This window comes from Clarias gariepinus, chromosome 1 (genome assembly GCF_024256425.1).
Source record: "Clarias gariepinus isolate MV-2021 ecotype Netherlands chromosome 1, CGAR_prim_01v2, whole genome shotgun sequence".
NCBI classification, from domain to species: Eukaryota; Metazoa; Chordata; class Actinopteri; order Siluriformes; family Clariidae; genus Clarias; species Clarias gariepinus.
In genome coordinates, this window is record NC_071100.1 from 38,913,663 (window position 1) to 38,930,118 (window position 16,456).

General features: G+C 37.1%; 1 protein-coding gene across 1 annotated transcript; it reads left to right on the forward strand.

Annotated features, from left to right (window-relative positions):
* The first annotated feature begins 6,475 nt into the window (after window positions 1-6,475).
* ackr4a (atypical chemokine receptor 4a) lies at window positions 6,476-9,435 on the forward strand. Its single transcript, XM_053504995.1, has 2 exons — window positions 6,476-6,587; window positions 8,176-9,435. The coding sequence occupies exon 2, from the start codon at window positions 8,198-8,200 to the stop codon at window positions 9,284-9,286; it is 1,089 nt and encodes a 362-aa protein (XP_053360970.1). The 5' UTR covers window positions 6,476-6,587; window positions 8,176-8,197; the 3' UTR covers window positions 9,287-9,435.
* The last annotated feature ends 7,021 nt before the right edge of the window (window positions 9,436-16,456 follow it).

Below are 16,456 nucleotides of genomic sequence, written 5' to 3' on the forward strand. Positions count from 1 at the left end.
GCTTTTTTCAACACGTTCTGCTTTAGGTCTTAAACAAAACAAACAAACGGATAATTATAATTTTTTTTCATCACCTGTAAATGCTCATTTAATCAATTAACTGAATGTAATTGAGAAAATGTTGGATTAGATTGCATGCATCCAGGCTTAAATACAACCCTGTTCTCTGAATCTAAACATCACATAAATAGAGCCTTTCTCAACAAGCACCACACATTGCCACTACAAAAAAGAAAGTCTGGAAGCAAAGGGGAAGTTTTCTAAATATAACAGTCTGGAAAGGGTTACAAAGCCATTTCTAATCCTCTGGAATGGCAGGGAACCGCAGTAAGAGCCATTATCTCCAAAAAGAGAAAACTTCCACTAGTGGTAAAAGTTCCCAGAAATGACCAGCCGAACAAAATTCCTCACTTCTTTATACAAATAAACCCAGACCAACATCTAAGGAGCTGTAGGCTGCATTCTCCTCAAATCAAGGTCAGCATCCTTGATTTCATCAAGAGCCCTCGGAGCCAAGAGGAACATAAAGGCTCGTTTCATATTTGCAAACTATGAAAGCCCCTCCAAGCATTTTGGATAATGTTCTGAGGACTGATTAGTTGAACATGGAACTTTCTCAGAAGACATTGGTCCTGTTATATCTAGCATAGCCCTATTACAGCACTGCACAATAAGTACATCACACCAAGAATAAACATGGTGGTGGCTGGCTGGTCATCTGTCTGTGAGCCGAAGATCAAGAGTAATTGAGTTTACAGCAAAACAAGAATAGCATTTCGTGTGACTAAAAGTAGCGAAAACCCGGGCACATTCTTTCTTGGCACTGTGTTTGATATACTGTACGTTCTTGCCTGAAAACTACAAGTTTGGTTATTATTTCTTACTTTCTTCTTAGAAGTATAGAGCACGACTGCGTCGACATGCAGAAATGAAGAAAAGGAAACATAATGCGGGAGCCTTTTCCCCATTGAGTGTAATGGTGGTCCAAGAACAGTCAAATTCTTTATCTTTCAACCTAAGTGTTTTAAAAATTGGTTTTGATTACTCCTGTGCATCTTCTCTTTTCCTTACATGTCTTTGCCACAGATGTCCGAGGAAGAAAAGAAAATGCACGTAAGCTAGACTGACATTTCAGTAGTTCCTTGTTCTGAAATAGAGCTGTGCCGTGTGTGTTAAAATATCCTTGAACTACAGGGCAAAATGCCATAAATACAAAATGCCAAAATTGGCAAAATTTCTTCCGCTTGATTTGTAACCAATGTTATCAGAATTCTTTTTGCCAAACTCTATTTTGGCAGTACAGTGTGTTACAATGTACCTTTATTTTAATGATGGATTATAATATGATTTTATGAGTCTATTTCAATGCTTCTTGGATTTAAAAAAATGCCTTGACCGATAGCAACTCCATATTGTAGAATATTAGTAGGTTGTGGAGATAGATTGACAAATGTTACAACATTGCTAGGTGTTGCTTTGGGGATTTTGTCCAGGCACGACATACTATTGAAATTTTCTAGGATAACAATTGTAGGGTGTATTGGCCCATATATTTGTTTAGCAAGCATAATAGATTCCACACATATCGTCATATCTTAACCCAGTGAAAAAAAAAACATGATTAATTGGCCTTGTTTGGACTGGCATTCGAAAATGATTTGGAATTGACTGGTTAACACGGTAATTTGCATACTACAGGCCTACAATATGCGCATGACCTGTGGCAAGCCAAACCTGATCTCACAAGAAATTTATGTAGATTTGCACAGTCTAGTGTAACGTGGGTGTTTTTAAATCACGAAGGGCAAGTCAAGTCAAACCAGTACTTATGATGAAATTTCTTGTGAAAAGAGGTCTAAAACCGCTTAGAGATTAAACAATATTTACAGAAGATTTTAAGTACAGCACAGTGATACAGTAAGACTCTTAAACATTTAAATGGTGCAAATGTTTTAAAGAAGGTAGCTCAGAGCCCACTATAGTCCTCACTCACTCACTTAGGCTTGGGGCTTGAGGCGAGGTACACCTTGGACAGGGTCCCAATCCATTGCAAAACACACACATACTCATTCACACACTATGGGCAATTTGGGAATGCTAACCAACCTAAACTACATGTCTTTGGACTGTGGGAGGAAACCGGAGTACCCAGAGGAAAACCACCAAGCACGGGGAGAACATGCAAACTCCATGCACACAGAGACAGGAATTGAACCCAGACCCTGAAAGTGCAAGGCGACAGTGCTAACCACTACACCACCATGTCGTCCCACTATAGTCCTTCATGTGAATATTAAGCAAGTGAAACCTAATCTTCTATAGAAATCGATGAAAAACTTAACGCCAACTTGCAGAAGAGACACATCTGTCTGTAGGAACTGTACACACAATTATTCACAAACACCACTTGCATCTTAATTGATTGCAATTTAGCTGGGAGTTATTGTCACGTCTCCCTTTATAGTACTGACCTCACTCCTAGCTGTTTGAGCCACATGTTTCCACATGTTTGAGCCAATATCGGAGTTTCCCAACGTTTTAGACATAAATCCGATCATAGCTTCGGTATACTGAGAAATCTTTGTACCTTGATGGTATCCAAGCACTAATGAAATGCCGAAACAAGTGCATTAGGGTGGTGGGATATTATATAGAAAAATAAAGCTACCCTAATCCTGACCTTACAGTAAATCATTATTATTATTTTTTTTTTACAAAGTAAGTCAAGCAAGTTTCTATAAACCTCCTGGACCAGAAAGAAATTTACTGGACCAGTATTGCCTGATGAGATTTCAGCAAATTAACAGCACAGATCTAATTGTGCTTGTAAATATTTTCAAATATTTAGGTTCTGATACTTCACCTTATCAAAAGCTAATATTATATTAATCTTTCGTCACAAGTGTTGTTAAATGGGATTAATTAGTAAGAGAAAATATCACACCAGTAGAGATTAATGTACAGTACCCATCCATCCTCACAACCACATTTTCCCTATTACTAGAACTCTCACACCAAGATGCATGAACATTCAAAGGGCAAGAAGACCAAGCTTGTAAAGCCACTTTTAAACCACCACAGATCATATCATGAACAGACGTCCCATAGAGAAAAAAGGAAAGTCTCAAAGGTAAAATCTATCTTAATCCACTTCATTCACCAGCGAACCAAATTTAGAAGCAACATGCATTAGATTACAAAACACTGATGATCTTGTTTTTCTGTTTTTGATTTTTTACTTGTTTTTCAGAAAAAGCAGGTGACGAAACCTCAACCAGGAGTATTCTCTGTTCTCAGTTATACTGCACAGGATAAGGAGAGGTTTGTTCGAGCCACTTTAAGTCACATCTATGTAAAACCTATGTTTTTAAATTAGGTTTATTCAAGACAACATAATGTCAGTAACAAAAGGCTTTTAAAACATGATCATTAAAATAGGTCATGATGCTCTTAAATATGTAAATTAAATGTCAACATATGAAAAATAAAAAAATAAAAATAAAAAGAGAACAATAAATACATACGGTATATGGCTAGAAAATTTGTGGACACCTGACCATCATACTCATGATCATTCCATTCCAGATCTACAGTAATCCTCTTTCTCTATTATAATAACCTCTACTATCGTGGGAAGATTTTCTACTAGATTTTGAAAGATCAGTGTTGGAGTTTGTTACCGTTCAGCCACAGGAGCATTAGTGAGATCAGTGACTGATGTTAGAGGCCCGGTGCTTTACTGACATTCCAATTGATCCTAAAGATGTTTATTGGGGTTGGGGTCAGGGATCTGTGCAGGTTACTCAAGTTCTATCAAACCAAAGCATGTTTTTATTGTGCTTACTGTGTGCATGATGAGACATGTTCTTATTGGTGTCTTAGCTCAGGTAAATCGATATCGTAATGCTACAGCAAACAAAGACATTCTAGACGAGTCATTCCCAAACTTAATAAGGCTCCGGGTCAATTTAAAACCTCAAAATGTTCTGAGAAATGAGCTCCACCCGGAAATTCACACCTAGTATTGCCACCATTTCCCATAGCACACACTCTCCTTTTTATTTATGTCAGACTTTATATAGAGTTATATTTTATACATATATTTCATAACTGTCACACAGGCTATCTAGAACTGGTTTTAAAATTAAGTCTCTGATCAAAATGTATGGAATTGCATGTAATTTAAATCTCATGGCTTTGTTTTATTAGTTTTAACCTCCTAAATAAAAAATAACTAACTATACACAATTATGGTCAGTTTAAAGGTACTTACCAACTTAAACAAACACAAATAATAATAATAATAATAATAATAATAATAATTGCACCTCCAGTGTTGGGGTCCGAGTCTCACCTGTACTCCCCGTGCTTGGTGTGTTTTCTCCGTGTTCTCCTGTTTCATCCAACAGTGCAAATACATGCAGATTAAACCATACATTTTGATCAGAGACATAACTTTTTAACCAGTTCTAGCCTGTGTGATTAGGCTAGAAGTTGCGTTCCCAAATCCACGTGTAAATGTTGTTGGAAATAAATAGAATAGTAAATACAACTGGCCTCCATGGTCCCTAGTTGTACTACAAAAGTTTCTAGATGGATTGATGGAATTGGTCTTTGAGCCCACCTGCAGTACCTTTACGACCCACTAGGGGGCTGCAGCACACACTTAGGCAAATCTTATTCTAGATATTTGTGTTCTTCCTTTGTAGCAACAATTTGGGGAAGAAAAACATATAGGTGTGGTGGTTAGCTGTCCAAAACCTTTCATGATATCACGCCGTTTAAAGTAAGATTTATCATTTGAGACTTTGACGTTTTGTTTATTTATTTATTTATTTATTTATTTATTTTTAGATCACATGGACAAACAGAAGATTCGGATGACTAAGGCATTACGTGTAATGATCAACATAGTCTGATTCATTATGTGTAAATTTTATATTAGATTTTATATAAGAATTATATGACATCAATTCTTTAAATATATACAAAACGTACAATCAAGGTCAAGTTTAGAATTATTTTCTCCTCTGTTAATAAATCCCATACAGTATTTACAGTACTTCACTGGCTATTAACCTTTTCCTGTTATACTAAAGATGTTATTGCATTACCAAAAGTGACCACCAAGTGCCAGTAATTATTCAGTCTTGAATTGTAAAGCGTGGGTAAAGAACTGTATTCTACTACTGTCTCTTTCTCTCCAAAATGTTTTAAATAAAAATCCTCTAAGAGCATCTAACATCATAGTGACTGCTTTATTCTGGTCAGTTTCACAGTGGGTGGCATACACACACACACACACACACACATTCACCCCAAACCAGAAACTCTGGATCTGTGGAGAAACATCGCAATAGCAGGTGGCCAGGTAAGGCAATGCCAACCATCTGAAATCAGCTTTTTTCTAATTGTTATATCACTTATCTTAAGTAGCACAAATAACCAACAAGTAAACACATCGCTTCTGCTAAAGATTGCAATATTACAGGGTTTATTTAAGAGTAAAGCAATGCAGAGTGTGTAGGTGGTGAGCCACATCTTCTACCGTGTCTGGGTGGTGTTGAAACTGAAAAAAAAAAGTAAATCATTTTGAAACAGAAAGTATGAACACAAAGCATGATAGCTGTAAATAATACAGAAGTGATACTCTTGTATCAGACAGAAAAAAAAGGAAAGATGGCATGTTCAAATCCTATGCATTTAAATAAAATATATTAACCTATAATAAATATAAAATCTTTTTAAATTTAGAAACAACATCCACAACATTAAAGGAGTGCTTATGTATTTCTAAATTTGTGTACATACATATTGTGTTGAAGTCATCATTAAAATGTATATATAATGCTTTTTTCTGTCCTGCATATGTTAATAAACTTGTAATAAATTTGAAACAAGAATAAAAATGATGGCAAAAAGATATATAAGCCTTCAATAATAACCCAAAGTATTATTATTATTATTATTATTATTATTATTATTATTATTATTATTATTACTACTACTACTACTACTACTACCACTACTAATTCTCTTTCCCAGGACAGGTTGAGAAAAAAACATGAAACCATGAAGAACTTTCAAGTCATTATAACTTTAAATATCATAAGTGCTGAGAATGTAAAGTTTAAAATAATGGCAAAATACCTACACAGCATTGCAGTATTGTGTAAAGATAACCAATTAACTGGTGATAAATAAAAACAGTTTTGAAAAAGGCTGTCCTTGGTAGATCTCATGGTAATGCCAAGGTCGGTGGTTTATGTTCACGTTTTATCAGACTTGGTTTATTTTAAAGCATGCGAGAAGAAAAACCAAACAACTCTATCCCACTCCAAAAAAAATTAAAAAAAATAACAATGGTAAAAAAAAACCTACCATAGTAAAAAAAACCTCACACGCCAGCTGAAATACATCCTTTATGCAATTAAATTCATGAGTCAGTTTCCATCCCTCCCTTTTTTTCCCTTTACACAGACACACATACTGTATACACACACCCACACAAAATACTAAGGTTTGGAGTTCACGCACTTGACAGCAGAACTAGAAAGCGGAGGCTTTTTTCTGGCTCCTCACACAAGGTAAGACAGATCCTCTTTAACCCAGGAGATAGAAATGTAGAAAGGAAGCTTAGATATATTTGGGATTATCTCTGTACATGCATAAATGATTCAGTTTTGCTCTGTGTTAAAGGTGAGGTTGTTTTCGAAGCCAAAGGCCATGAATTAATAATTAAACTCAGACCTGATAGGGTGCCAAATGTGCAAAAATTCATTCTCAGTATTAAAAAATGTAAAAAAAAATAATTAACCCTTTATTTTCAGTGCAATATTTACACAAGAAAATAATGGGACGGACTTACTCAGTGTCCTTGAAAGTCTTTTCCCAGAATCAACGTTGCACTTCTTTAGAAAAGAATTTGCCAAAATGTTTGACTAATAAAACAAGCACAGAGTTAGGAATGTTAGAGATGTCAGGAATGTCTCTATGCAGTCGTATGTCTCAAGGCAAGATATACATATGGTCTGGTTACCATATGTACGCTTTTCTTACATTTCTGAGATGCATTAAGGCAAAATAAAAAGGTCTCAGGATAAAGTACTTAAAAGAGCTTAAGATTTCATGACATAGCATGATTTCAGAAATGCATATTGTTAGTAACGTTAGTCTTTGATGATGATGATGATGATGATGATGATGATTAGTATTACTGAAGATACAATACAGTCGTTTGAACGATGGCATTCTAAAATAATCTCACTTTTACTGTCTCAATAACTAAAACTTGTGGATTTTATGAAGCGTGAGAGTTATCATTGATTATAGAGGACAATAACATTGCATTGACAATTCATAAAAGGGGTTTTAATTATAATTAGATCTAAAATCATCATACATCATTAAAAAAAGAAATGATGTTAAAATTTCAAATGATACAAAAATGTTAGTCAATGTATATTAGGTTTTAATATAAACCGACATTTAATAACTATTAAATTCTTAAGTTAGATTTCATGTATACAAATGAAATAAGTACTTATAGATTGGATTGATGTATGTATTAATGTAAGCTGTTCGGTTCAAATGAAACACATGAATGCACTAAAAGATAATAAAATTTACAGTTGTTATTGTCTAATGATACAACTACCACTAGGTATTAATGCAATATGTTTAATGCAATATGTTTTTAAAAAGTAGTCTTGGGTAGATGTGCAGTTTCATAGAGAAGCTGCAAAGTGTTCCTCAGCACTTTGGATAATATGCCACATTCCTTCTGAATGGAGACTATTTTTGCTGGCAAAACCCAGCTGCCAGATTTGTGGTTTTGTTTAGTTTTTTGGTCCAAGAAAATTTTCTTAATCAAGAAAGTGTGATTAAATAATCAAGTGATGTTCTGAAACGTGAAATGTTTTTATCCTGAGTCAGTAATAAAGGAGCCATAAAACTAATTCCGTAAACAAAAAAACAGGCTGACTAAGACTTGTGCACAGAACTGTACATACAAAGTAAAATCCCCAGTGTTGATATATTACTTTCAGAGTTTATTTGATTCCAACTGGACTCATATAAACTCTGCTCTGTGTTGATTCAACGCTCTGTATTAATTCAGCACTGGGGAATTTGTTGTGAATATATAATAAAAGTAACAATATTATTGTTTTGCAGAAATCTTCATTTTAAAGTAAATATGTCTTACTCAGAAGAGGATATTTATGAATATAATGAGACTGACAATGAAACCTACAACTACGATGACTACGAATCCCCCTGTGATAAAAAGGACATTCGCTCTTTTGCTAAAGTCTTCCTACCCGTTATGTACGGGGTATCTCTAATACTGGGATTAACAGGAAATGCTCTGGTAGTCGCTGTGTACGCGTATTCCAAGCGCTTGAGGACACTAATGGACATATTTGTGGTGCATTTAGCCGTGGCCGACCTCCTGCTCCTCCTGACCCTACCTTTCTGGGCTGCTGCTGCCGTTCATGGCTGGGAATTAGGAGAGGTTCTCTGCAAGGTTGTCACCGCCTTATACACCATTAACTTTACATGCAGTATGTTACTTCTGGCTTGCATCAGTCTGGACCGCTACCTGTCACTATTCCCACAACTCAAAGACCGTTTCCTGGGCCGGATTTTTAAAAGGAACTGCTCCGTCAAGCTCTGCCTGGTGGTGTGGATAGTCAGTTTCTTTCTAGGGATCCCTGATTTGGTGCTCTCGAGGGTTAAGGACTTTCATAGTAGGAAAGCCTGTATGGTGATGTACCCATCAGACATGGCCATTCAGGCAAAGGTGACCATGGAGGTGTTAGAGGTGCTGTTGAGTTTCTTAGTGCCGTTGTTCATGATGTTGTATTGCTACTACCACGTGGTACGGAAACTTTTGGAGCTTCCACCAGAGAACAGGGGGAAGAGGTGGACAACTATTCGTGTGCTGTTGGCAGTGGTTGGAGTTTTTGTGCTCACACAGTTTCCCTACAATGTGGTGAAATTTTGCCGAGTCCTAGATGTGATCCACATGTTAATAAGCAAATGTGAAACAAGTAAAGCGATGGACAGGGCAGCACAGATTACAGAGAGTCTGGCTTTGATCCACTGTTGCCTGAACCCTGTGCTTTATGTGTTTGTTGGCTCATCCTTTAGACTACGTGTGCTAAGGTTTGCCAAAGCATTTGGCCAGAGGAGGAGATTGGCACGACGGAGAGAGGAGTGTGGTGTGGAGATCTCATTTAATTCACATTCGCAATCCCAAAAGACAAGTACCTTCTCCATATGAGTACATTTAAAAGTGATATAGAGAACAATGATAAGAAGTGTATTTTATTTTTGTCTATCTATTTGTATTCATATTCATTCATTTATAAGTGTGTGTGCATATAATAATATATTATATTGTATATACATAATATAAAGCAGTAATCCTGGGAGGGTTGCGTCAGGAAGGGCACCCGGCGTAAAACCTGTGCAATAAGTTGTTATGTGAATCGAATGTTCCGCTGTGGCAACCCCTCGATGAAAGCAGACGAAAGACTAACAACAGCAACAACATAATATAAGGCAGTGTCGCCAGTTAAAGTTTTTTTTCCTGCAGCTTGCAAAGGACTAGAAAAACAGGATGGTTTAACTGGAAGGATATTGAATTGTTTTTTTTTTGTTGTTGTTGTTTTTGCCCTTTGTGCACAAGCCCCAACGGAAAAAAGATGTACCGTGACAATATGTGCGAAATCAATTTAATACCTTTTTTATACAAAGGAAAATGAGATGAAGGTGGATTAAACTGAATAAAAGAAAAACCTGAACAAGGACTTGACAACATCTTGTAAAGGGGGAAATACTGCACCTCTAAAACATATTACACTGGATACTTACGCTATAAATTTACAATAAGATTTTACTTATTTTACAATATTTAGATCTTTCTACATCATATGGCTTTGTATTCTTGTAGTTGCCAATCAGGGTGATAATAGAGTAAGGTTTGTGGTGAGAAAATGCTGAGATGGAAAAATCTAACAGTATGACTGGATCTAACAAAACCTATCAAGTAGGTATTTGACTTAACTATTTGACTTACTGAATATTACTAAAATGTTTACAGACTGTTAAAGCATGTAAAAAAAAGCATGTACAGTACATACACAGGTTTGGGGTCTGTGCATTCTTGTCCTGTTTGGGTTTTTGATTATTGGTGTAAAACAAGATCATTTAATTTCAATTAAATGTTTTTTTTTGTATGGCACATTGTTGCAATGCAGTTTTACAGAATTGAAAACAATATGGAAATAAATTATAAATATGTAAGCAAATATGTATAATAAAACTACTATTATGATAAGTATTAAACTATAGTTTATCCCTTTGCTTTGTATTTGCTTTCCTCCATCTTTTACATGCTGTAGGTTCATGCATAATCCAGAAATAACCAGCAATACTTTTAAATTTGGGGTGGAGTATTGTGAAACTAGTGTTTTTCTTTGGTAAACATTTGAAATACATTAAGTTATGCTCTGGACAAGCAGGGACATATTAGTAACTTGTTTAGCACAATTCATTTTGGCAACGCCTAGACTGGTTTTAAGTCTTTAAGGATGTTTATCTTTCCCAAATGATTAATCTTAAGACATCTTTTTATTTGATTTCCTTTGTTAAAGAAAATATTTGTGATTGAAACATGCCATCCATCATGAGTTAAGTGCAGTACAAAGTTGCTATCTGTCCAGGAAAAAGTATTGTTATATGTAAGTCTAAATTAGGATGTAAAATGGATCCAGTGTAATCCATATACACTATCTTGCAATGCCTTTCTGCCATTTGTCTTACTAATTATACCAGCCTTAAGTATAAATCAACCATATGTAAAAAACAAAAACAAAGGAACAAACTGTTGATGTGCACAAAGGCACGTACTGATTTTTCCTGTAATCTGATGGTGAAGCAGCAATGCATATTTCAAATAAATACTGGTGCATACTTCTAGTGCACAATGAGTCATAGCTTATGCACGATGGAACATGCTTCAGTGCTTACATTTTCAGGATCTTTCCTTGGGAACACCCTGGATGAGACACCAAGCCAATAAAGTGGACCATACACTTTGTGTAGCCAAGTCTACAAATACAGTCACTAGTCACTGTTTTGGGCAGAAACAGCTGGGGCAGTGGAAAAAAAACAATACAATGAGTCAGATAGAAAGGAGAAACTGTAATGAAAGCAGGCACTCTGTTTGACTAAAGGAAACCAATTCTGCAGCTGAGTTTATACAAGACTACATTGGGGGAAACCAGAGTGTATGTGTTAAAGGAATGGTCAAGTTCATAAATAAAACAATATGGTGCACAGTTTTATTTAATTTCCTTATTGCCCCCCCAACCCATGTGCCCCCCCCCCCCCCCCCACAACACACACCCCCCGCCCCCAAAAAAGGGGTGTCCCGAAAATACACTGAAACACAAAATTTAGTTTGCAAATTGTGTATAGTTATTTATAATGTAGAACTGGAGTTTGACCTTAACTGTTCCAAAAAAAAAAGATAACCTACTTGTTATACTTTTAAACAATTTTTTTTATATCAGATGACGAGTATAAATATTTCATATAAAACCTGGCTATGTTAAATTGCTTGGTGTGACTGAATGCATTTTAATCAAGTTTTTGTTTTATGTGTGGGAAATGTTGGGTTCTGTTTAGACATTTTCTCAAACGTAGGCCAGCAATCAACCTGGCTTACTTTATTCACTCATTTTCTACAGGGTTATGGGAGGTCTGGAGCCTATCCCCAGACTTGGGGCATGAGGCGGAATACACTCTGAATGGGGTGCCAATCAGTCAGGGTACAATGGAAAATTTGGGAACACCAATAAGCCTATTCTGCATGTCCTTCGACGATAAGGGAAGCTGGAGTACCCAGAGGAAACGCGCCAAGCATGAGAAAAAAATATGCAAAGAGAACACACACAGACTCAAACCCTTGCACCCTGGAGATGCGATAAAATAAAGTGCCAAATTTAAGAGGCCAAAGTGCTGACAACTACGCCACATAGCCATTTGAAGCAAGCCTCAAGTGGCCTAATGGATAAGGCATTTGCCTCCTAAGCCAGGGATTGTGGGTTTGAGTCCCATCTGGGGTGGAAAATCTTTAAGAAATTTCCCTGCTGTTGGTCGAATAAAGGTATAGCTTATCTTATATTTTTATAACAGTGACAGTAACAGTGCGAGTGCTCTCCCCCACTGCACTTCTGTTCATATACTAACCACTTCTTGGAGAACCACTATCTCCACTTCTCGCAAATAAAACCATCATCTGTCACATCTGGAATGGTGGTAAGTCTGAATAGGCCGTAAGATGAATCACTGGGAACCACCATGTTTGACAATCTGAAAGAAGAAGCAAACAATGTCTGTATTCCATAAAAGGCTCACAGGAAGTGCTTCCAGGCACAAAAGAGGAAGTTCAACCAACCACAAGGGCTGAGTCTACACTGGGCAGGTCATTAGCAGTGTGGTTTGGCATGGTAACCAGTAATGAGCTGAAGAGGCTCTAACACATTGTTGAGTTTGCTGAAATGCTCAGAGGAAGAAATCTGCATTCTATGACCACCACATCCTTGAACTTGCTCCCTCCAGCAGATCAGTGTGCACGAAATCCACCAGACTCCTATAATAGCTTCCTTGCAGCTGGAACTCTCCATTTCCTGTCAAATACAGCATGATGAGTCACTGCCAGCATTATGTATCTGGTCAAGATGTATCAACACTTTTTTAGAATGCAGCATTCGTCTTTGTGCAGAATTAAAAGCAAACTAAATAGAAAAATAAATATAACATACTTAATACATTAATAGGGATAATGTGATATCTATTTCTGTACATTTAGTAAATTTGTACCTATATTACCAGTGTCTGAGCATTGGTGGCTCAGTGGAGGGTTTCTTGCCTATCTGCGGAAGGCCAGATTTGATTCCCAGTCAATGCCAAAACCTGAGGCACTGGATGCAGTGCTGGTCCCAAGCCCAGATAAAATGGGAGGGTTGGATCAGGAAGGGCATCGTAAAAACCTGTGCCAAAGTTGTGTCCGGAACTGATGGTCTGCTGCGGGCGAGCCCTCAGTGGAAACAGTCGAAAGAAAGGCGACAACATATTACCAGTGTTGTGAGTCCTTGGATCTTTTGTATTACTAATGCCTGTAAGAACAAGTCTGATTCCTTGTGTACTAGTGAACAGAAAAGCACAAGCTTCTACCATTGTTGCTTGTGTCTGTAAGGGTAAATTGTCTCATTTACACAGAAGTGTATATAAAAAGAACATAAAACATATATTTTTATATATATTTGTAATAACTATAGGTACGTGTGCCTCGTTAATATGGTCAAACAAAATTCTTTCATTTAGAGCATTTCATTTACTGAACTAACTAAGTGCCTCACTGTAATAAGGTCAGTAAGGAATAAGAGGAGGGGGGAAAATTGTTATGTCAAAGCTGAATGCTGTTGTGAATTTATGAACTGTATTCCTATTGTATCAAGTTTGATACAGCCAATAAGGTTGATACGAACAACATGTTCGAAGATAAGCACATGGTTTCTGTTCTACTAATTACATAAACATCTACCAATTTTCCTGGTATACATCCCAGAAACTGACAGAAACTTTTCCATCTAAGAATTGCAGCAGAAAAAAAAAAAAAGGAAAAAAAAAAGTCAGACTCAATAGGTATTCACTCACTCATCATCAATTCCACTTTATCCTTTATACATGGTCGCAGGGGGCCTGGAGCCTATCCCAGGAGACTTAGGGCACTACGGGCAATTTGGGATTAGCCTAACCTGAATGTCTTTGGACTGTTGGAGGAAACCGGAACACCAGGAAGAAACCGACAAAGCAAGGGGGGAAACATGCAAACTCCATCACACAGACCTGAGACGGGAATCGAACCAGAACCCTGGAGGTGGAAGGTGACAGTTATAACCAGTAAGGTATAGGTATTAATTATTGAAAAATCTTTATAACTGAGATAAATCAGTGTTTCACTTTAAGGCGGAAAAAAAAATGGTCACATAATATGGAAAAATGAATGAACATCCTTCTCGTATCACTTCCTTCTTTTTTAAACACTAAAGATTTCACTTACACGCTAGCACAGTGTTACCACAGTGTTGATTAAACTAGCAGTCATTTAAACATTATCCTTTGACAACACTTAACACTATACTTTGGCTAAATCTTTCCTTCATACACCATATTAGGTTAGTTTAAAAGTTTATGCTAACAGCCTGGAACAATCCGCATTTATTAGATGTTTTGAATATTTGTGTCTACTGCCCCCTTGTGGACGTTTGAAAACCATCTAAATTCTTACCTGTGTACTGTACACAATACAGTATAGTGATGGGAAGTTTGAATCATTTTAGTGACTCGGTTCCTTGAATCTCGTTCATCAATATGAACGAATCGTTTTTTAGTCATTTCGTTCATTATAATAAACAGAATGAACCGCTCACCTCTGATATCTTCTAGTCTTCGTTATTTTGAATCAATTGCGCTGTATAGCGTCTATGAGAGTCACGTGACAAAAGAACGAACGACTCGGAGTAGAAGAGTCATTGAGAAAGTATCGCTCAATTCTGTTTCCTGTACATGACCTACGGGGGTTAGCGATGATTTGCGCATGCGCGCCCAGTAGAAAATGAACGAATCACTCTCCAAGACTATTCGTTCTACTGAGTCACGTTAAAGATTCGTTCAAAAAGAATGAATCGTTTATGAGCGACCCATCAGCAGAACGAATCACGCAAGAAGATTCAGTCAGAACAGTCGCTCAATTCTGTTTCATGTGTACTGCACTGCAATACACTTGACCGATTCAATCTAACAGCAGAAATGGCAAAAACAAAGTAAAGGTGCAGTTGCTCAGTTAAATTAAACCTCTAGTAAAGGATGAAGTAAAGCTTTAAATTCAAGTTTAGTTTCAAGTTGACATAGAAAGTAGGAAATATAGGAGAGCACTAGTTCAAGCTAGATAGGTAGAGTAGCTGTCAATACAAACTGCCTAAATAAATACAGCATACCATACTCACTTTTTTTGGTCCACTTTATTAGGAATGCCTGTTCACTTGCTCATTTATATACAGTATGTAAACATACACTAGTTATCTAATCAACCTATCACCCAGCAGCGGGACAATAGACAAACCTGGACAGCTGAAGAAAAAAAGCAGGAATTTTTTTGCTATTTTTAAAAATATATATTTTGTCTAATTCTGAACTGTCCAATTTGGGTGAGCATGTGCCCATAACAGCCTGTTCTTGGCTGTTAGTGGCATGCAATGCGGTCATCTGTTGCTGTAGCTCATTCACCTCAAAGTTTGTTGTTTTGTTCGTGGCGGGATTTGAGTTACTATGTCCTTCCTGGCAGCTCAGTCTAATCTAACCTCTTGTACCACTAAGTGTTTCCACCCACAGGACTGTTGCAGACTTTTTTTCCCCTTGTTTAGGGATTGTTGTGTGTGAAATACCTAGGATATCCGCTGTTTGTGAAATACTTAAACCAGCCCAATTTGTACCAAAAGTGATTCCATGACAAAGATCTTCTTTGATTTTGATGTTTAATATGATAATAAGCTGGAGCTTTTTAACAGTAACTTCATGATTAGATCACTGCAGGAATGTACATCTGATTATAATTTAAGCTCCTAATAAAGTTGTAATTGAGTGGATGAGATAAGATTACAGTGATGGGAGTTGTGGCTTGCTGTTACATGTGTCAAAGATTTAGTTGGTTAAGAATTTAAATGTGGTGAAGAAAAGTAGGGCAGATCAATAAAAAGGAGACAGGAGTAGGCGGCATGGTGGTGTAGTGGTTTGCACTGTTGCCTCGAGAGAGAGAACTTGAACCCTCAACCCTGGAGGTGCGAGACAACAGGGCTAACCACTAGGCCACCAGAGTGCCTCCAGGCCTCCCACAACCGTGTACAGGAAAAGCAGTTTAGAGTAAGTGAGTGAGTGTGTGATGATGGGACCCCTTGGGCCTGTGTGCGTGGAGTTTGCATGTTCTTCTGGTTCTTGGTGGGTTTCCTCCGGATACTCTTATTTTCCTCCCACAGTGCAAAGACATGCACATTAGGTCAACTGTCGTTTCCGAATTCAGTGTGTGTGAATGAGTGTGTGTGTGGGCATGCTTGTGCCTTGCAATGGATTAGCACTCTGTCCAGGGTGTACCCTGCCTAGTGTCCAATGGGAAAGGCTCCAAGCCTTCTACAACGATGCACAGGATAAGTGGTATCCTGTGAGTGAGTGACTGAGACAGGAGTACACCAAACTTAATGACAGATATTTAAAAAGCAATTTAATTACATTACATAAATTTTCTCTTGTAGCATATTGCTTCTGCTTTTCAGTAAAGGGTTGGAAGGTAGCGTCACATCACTACCAGTGTTAGTTAAAATGTCTA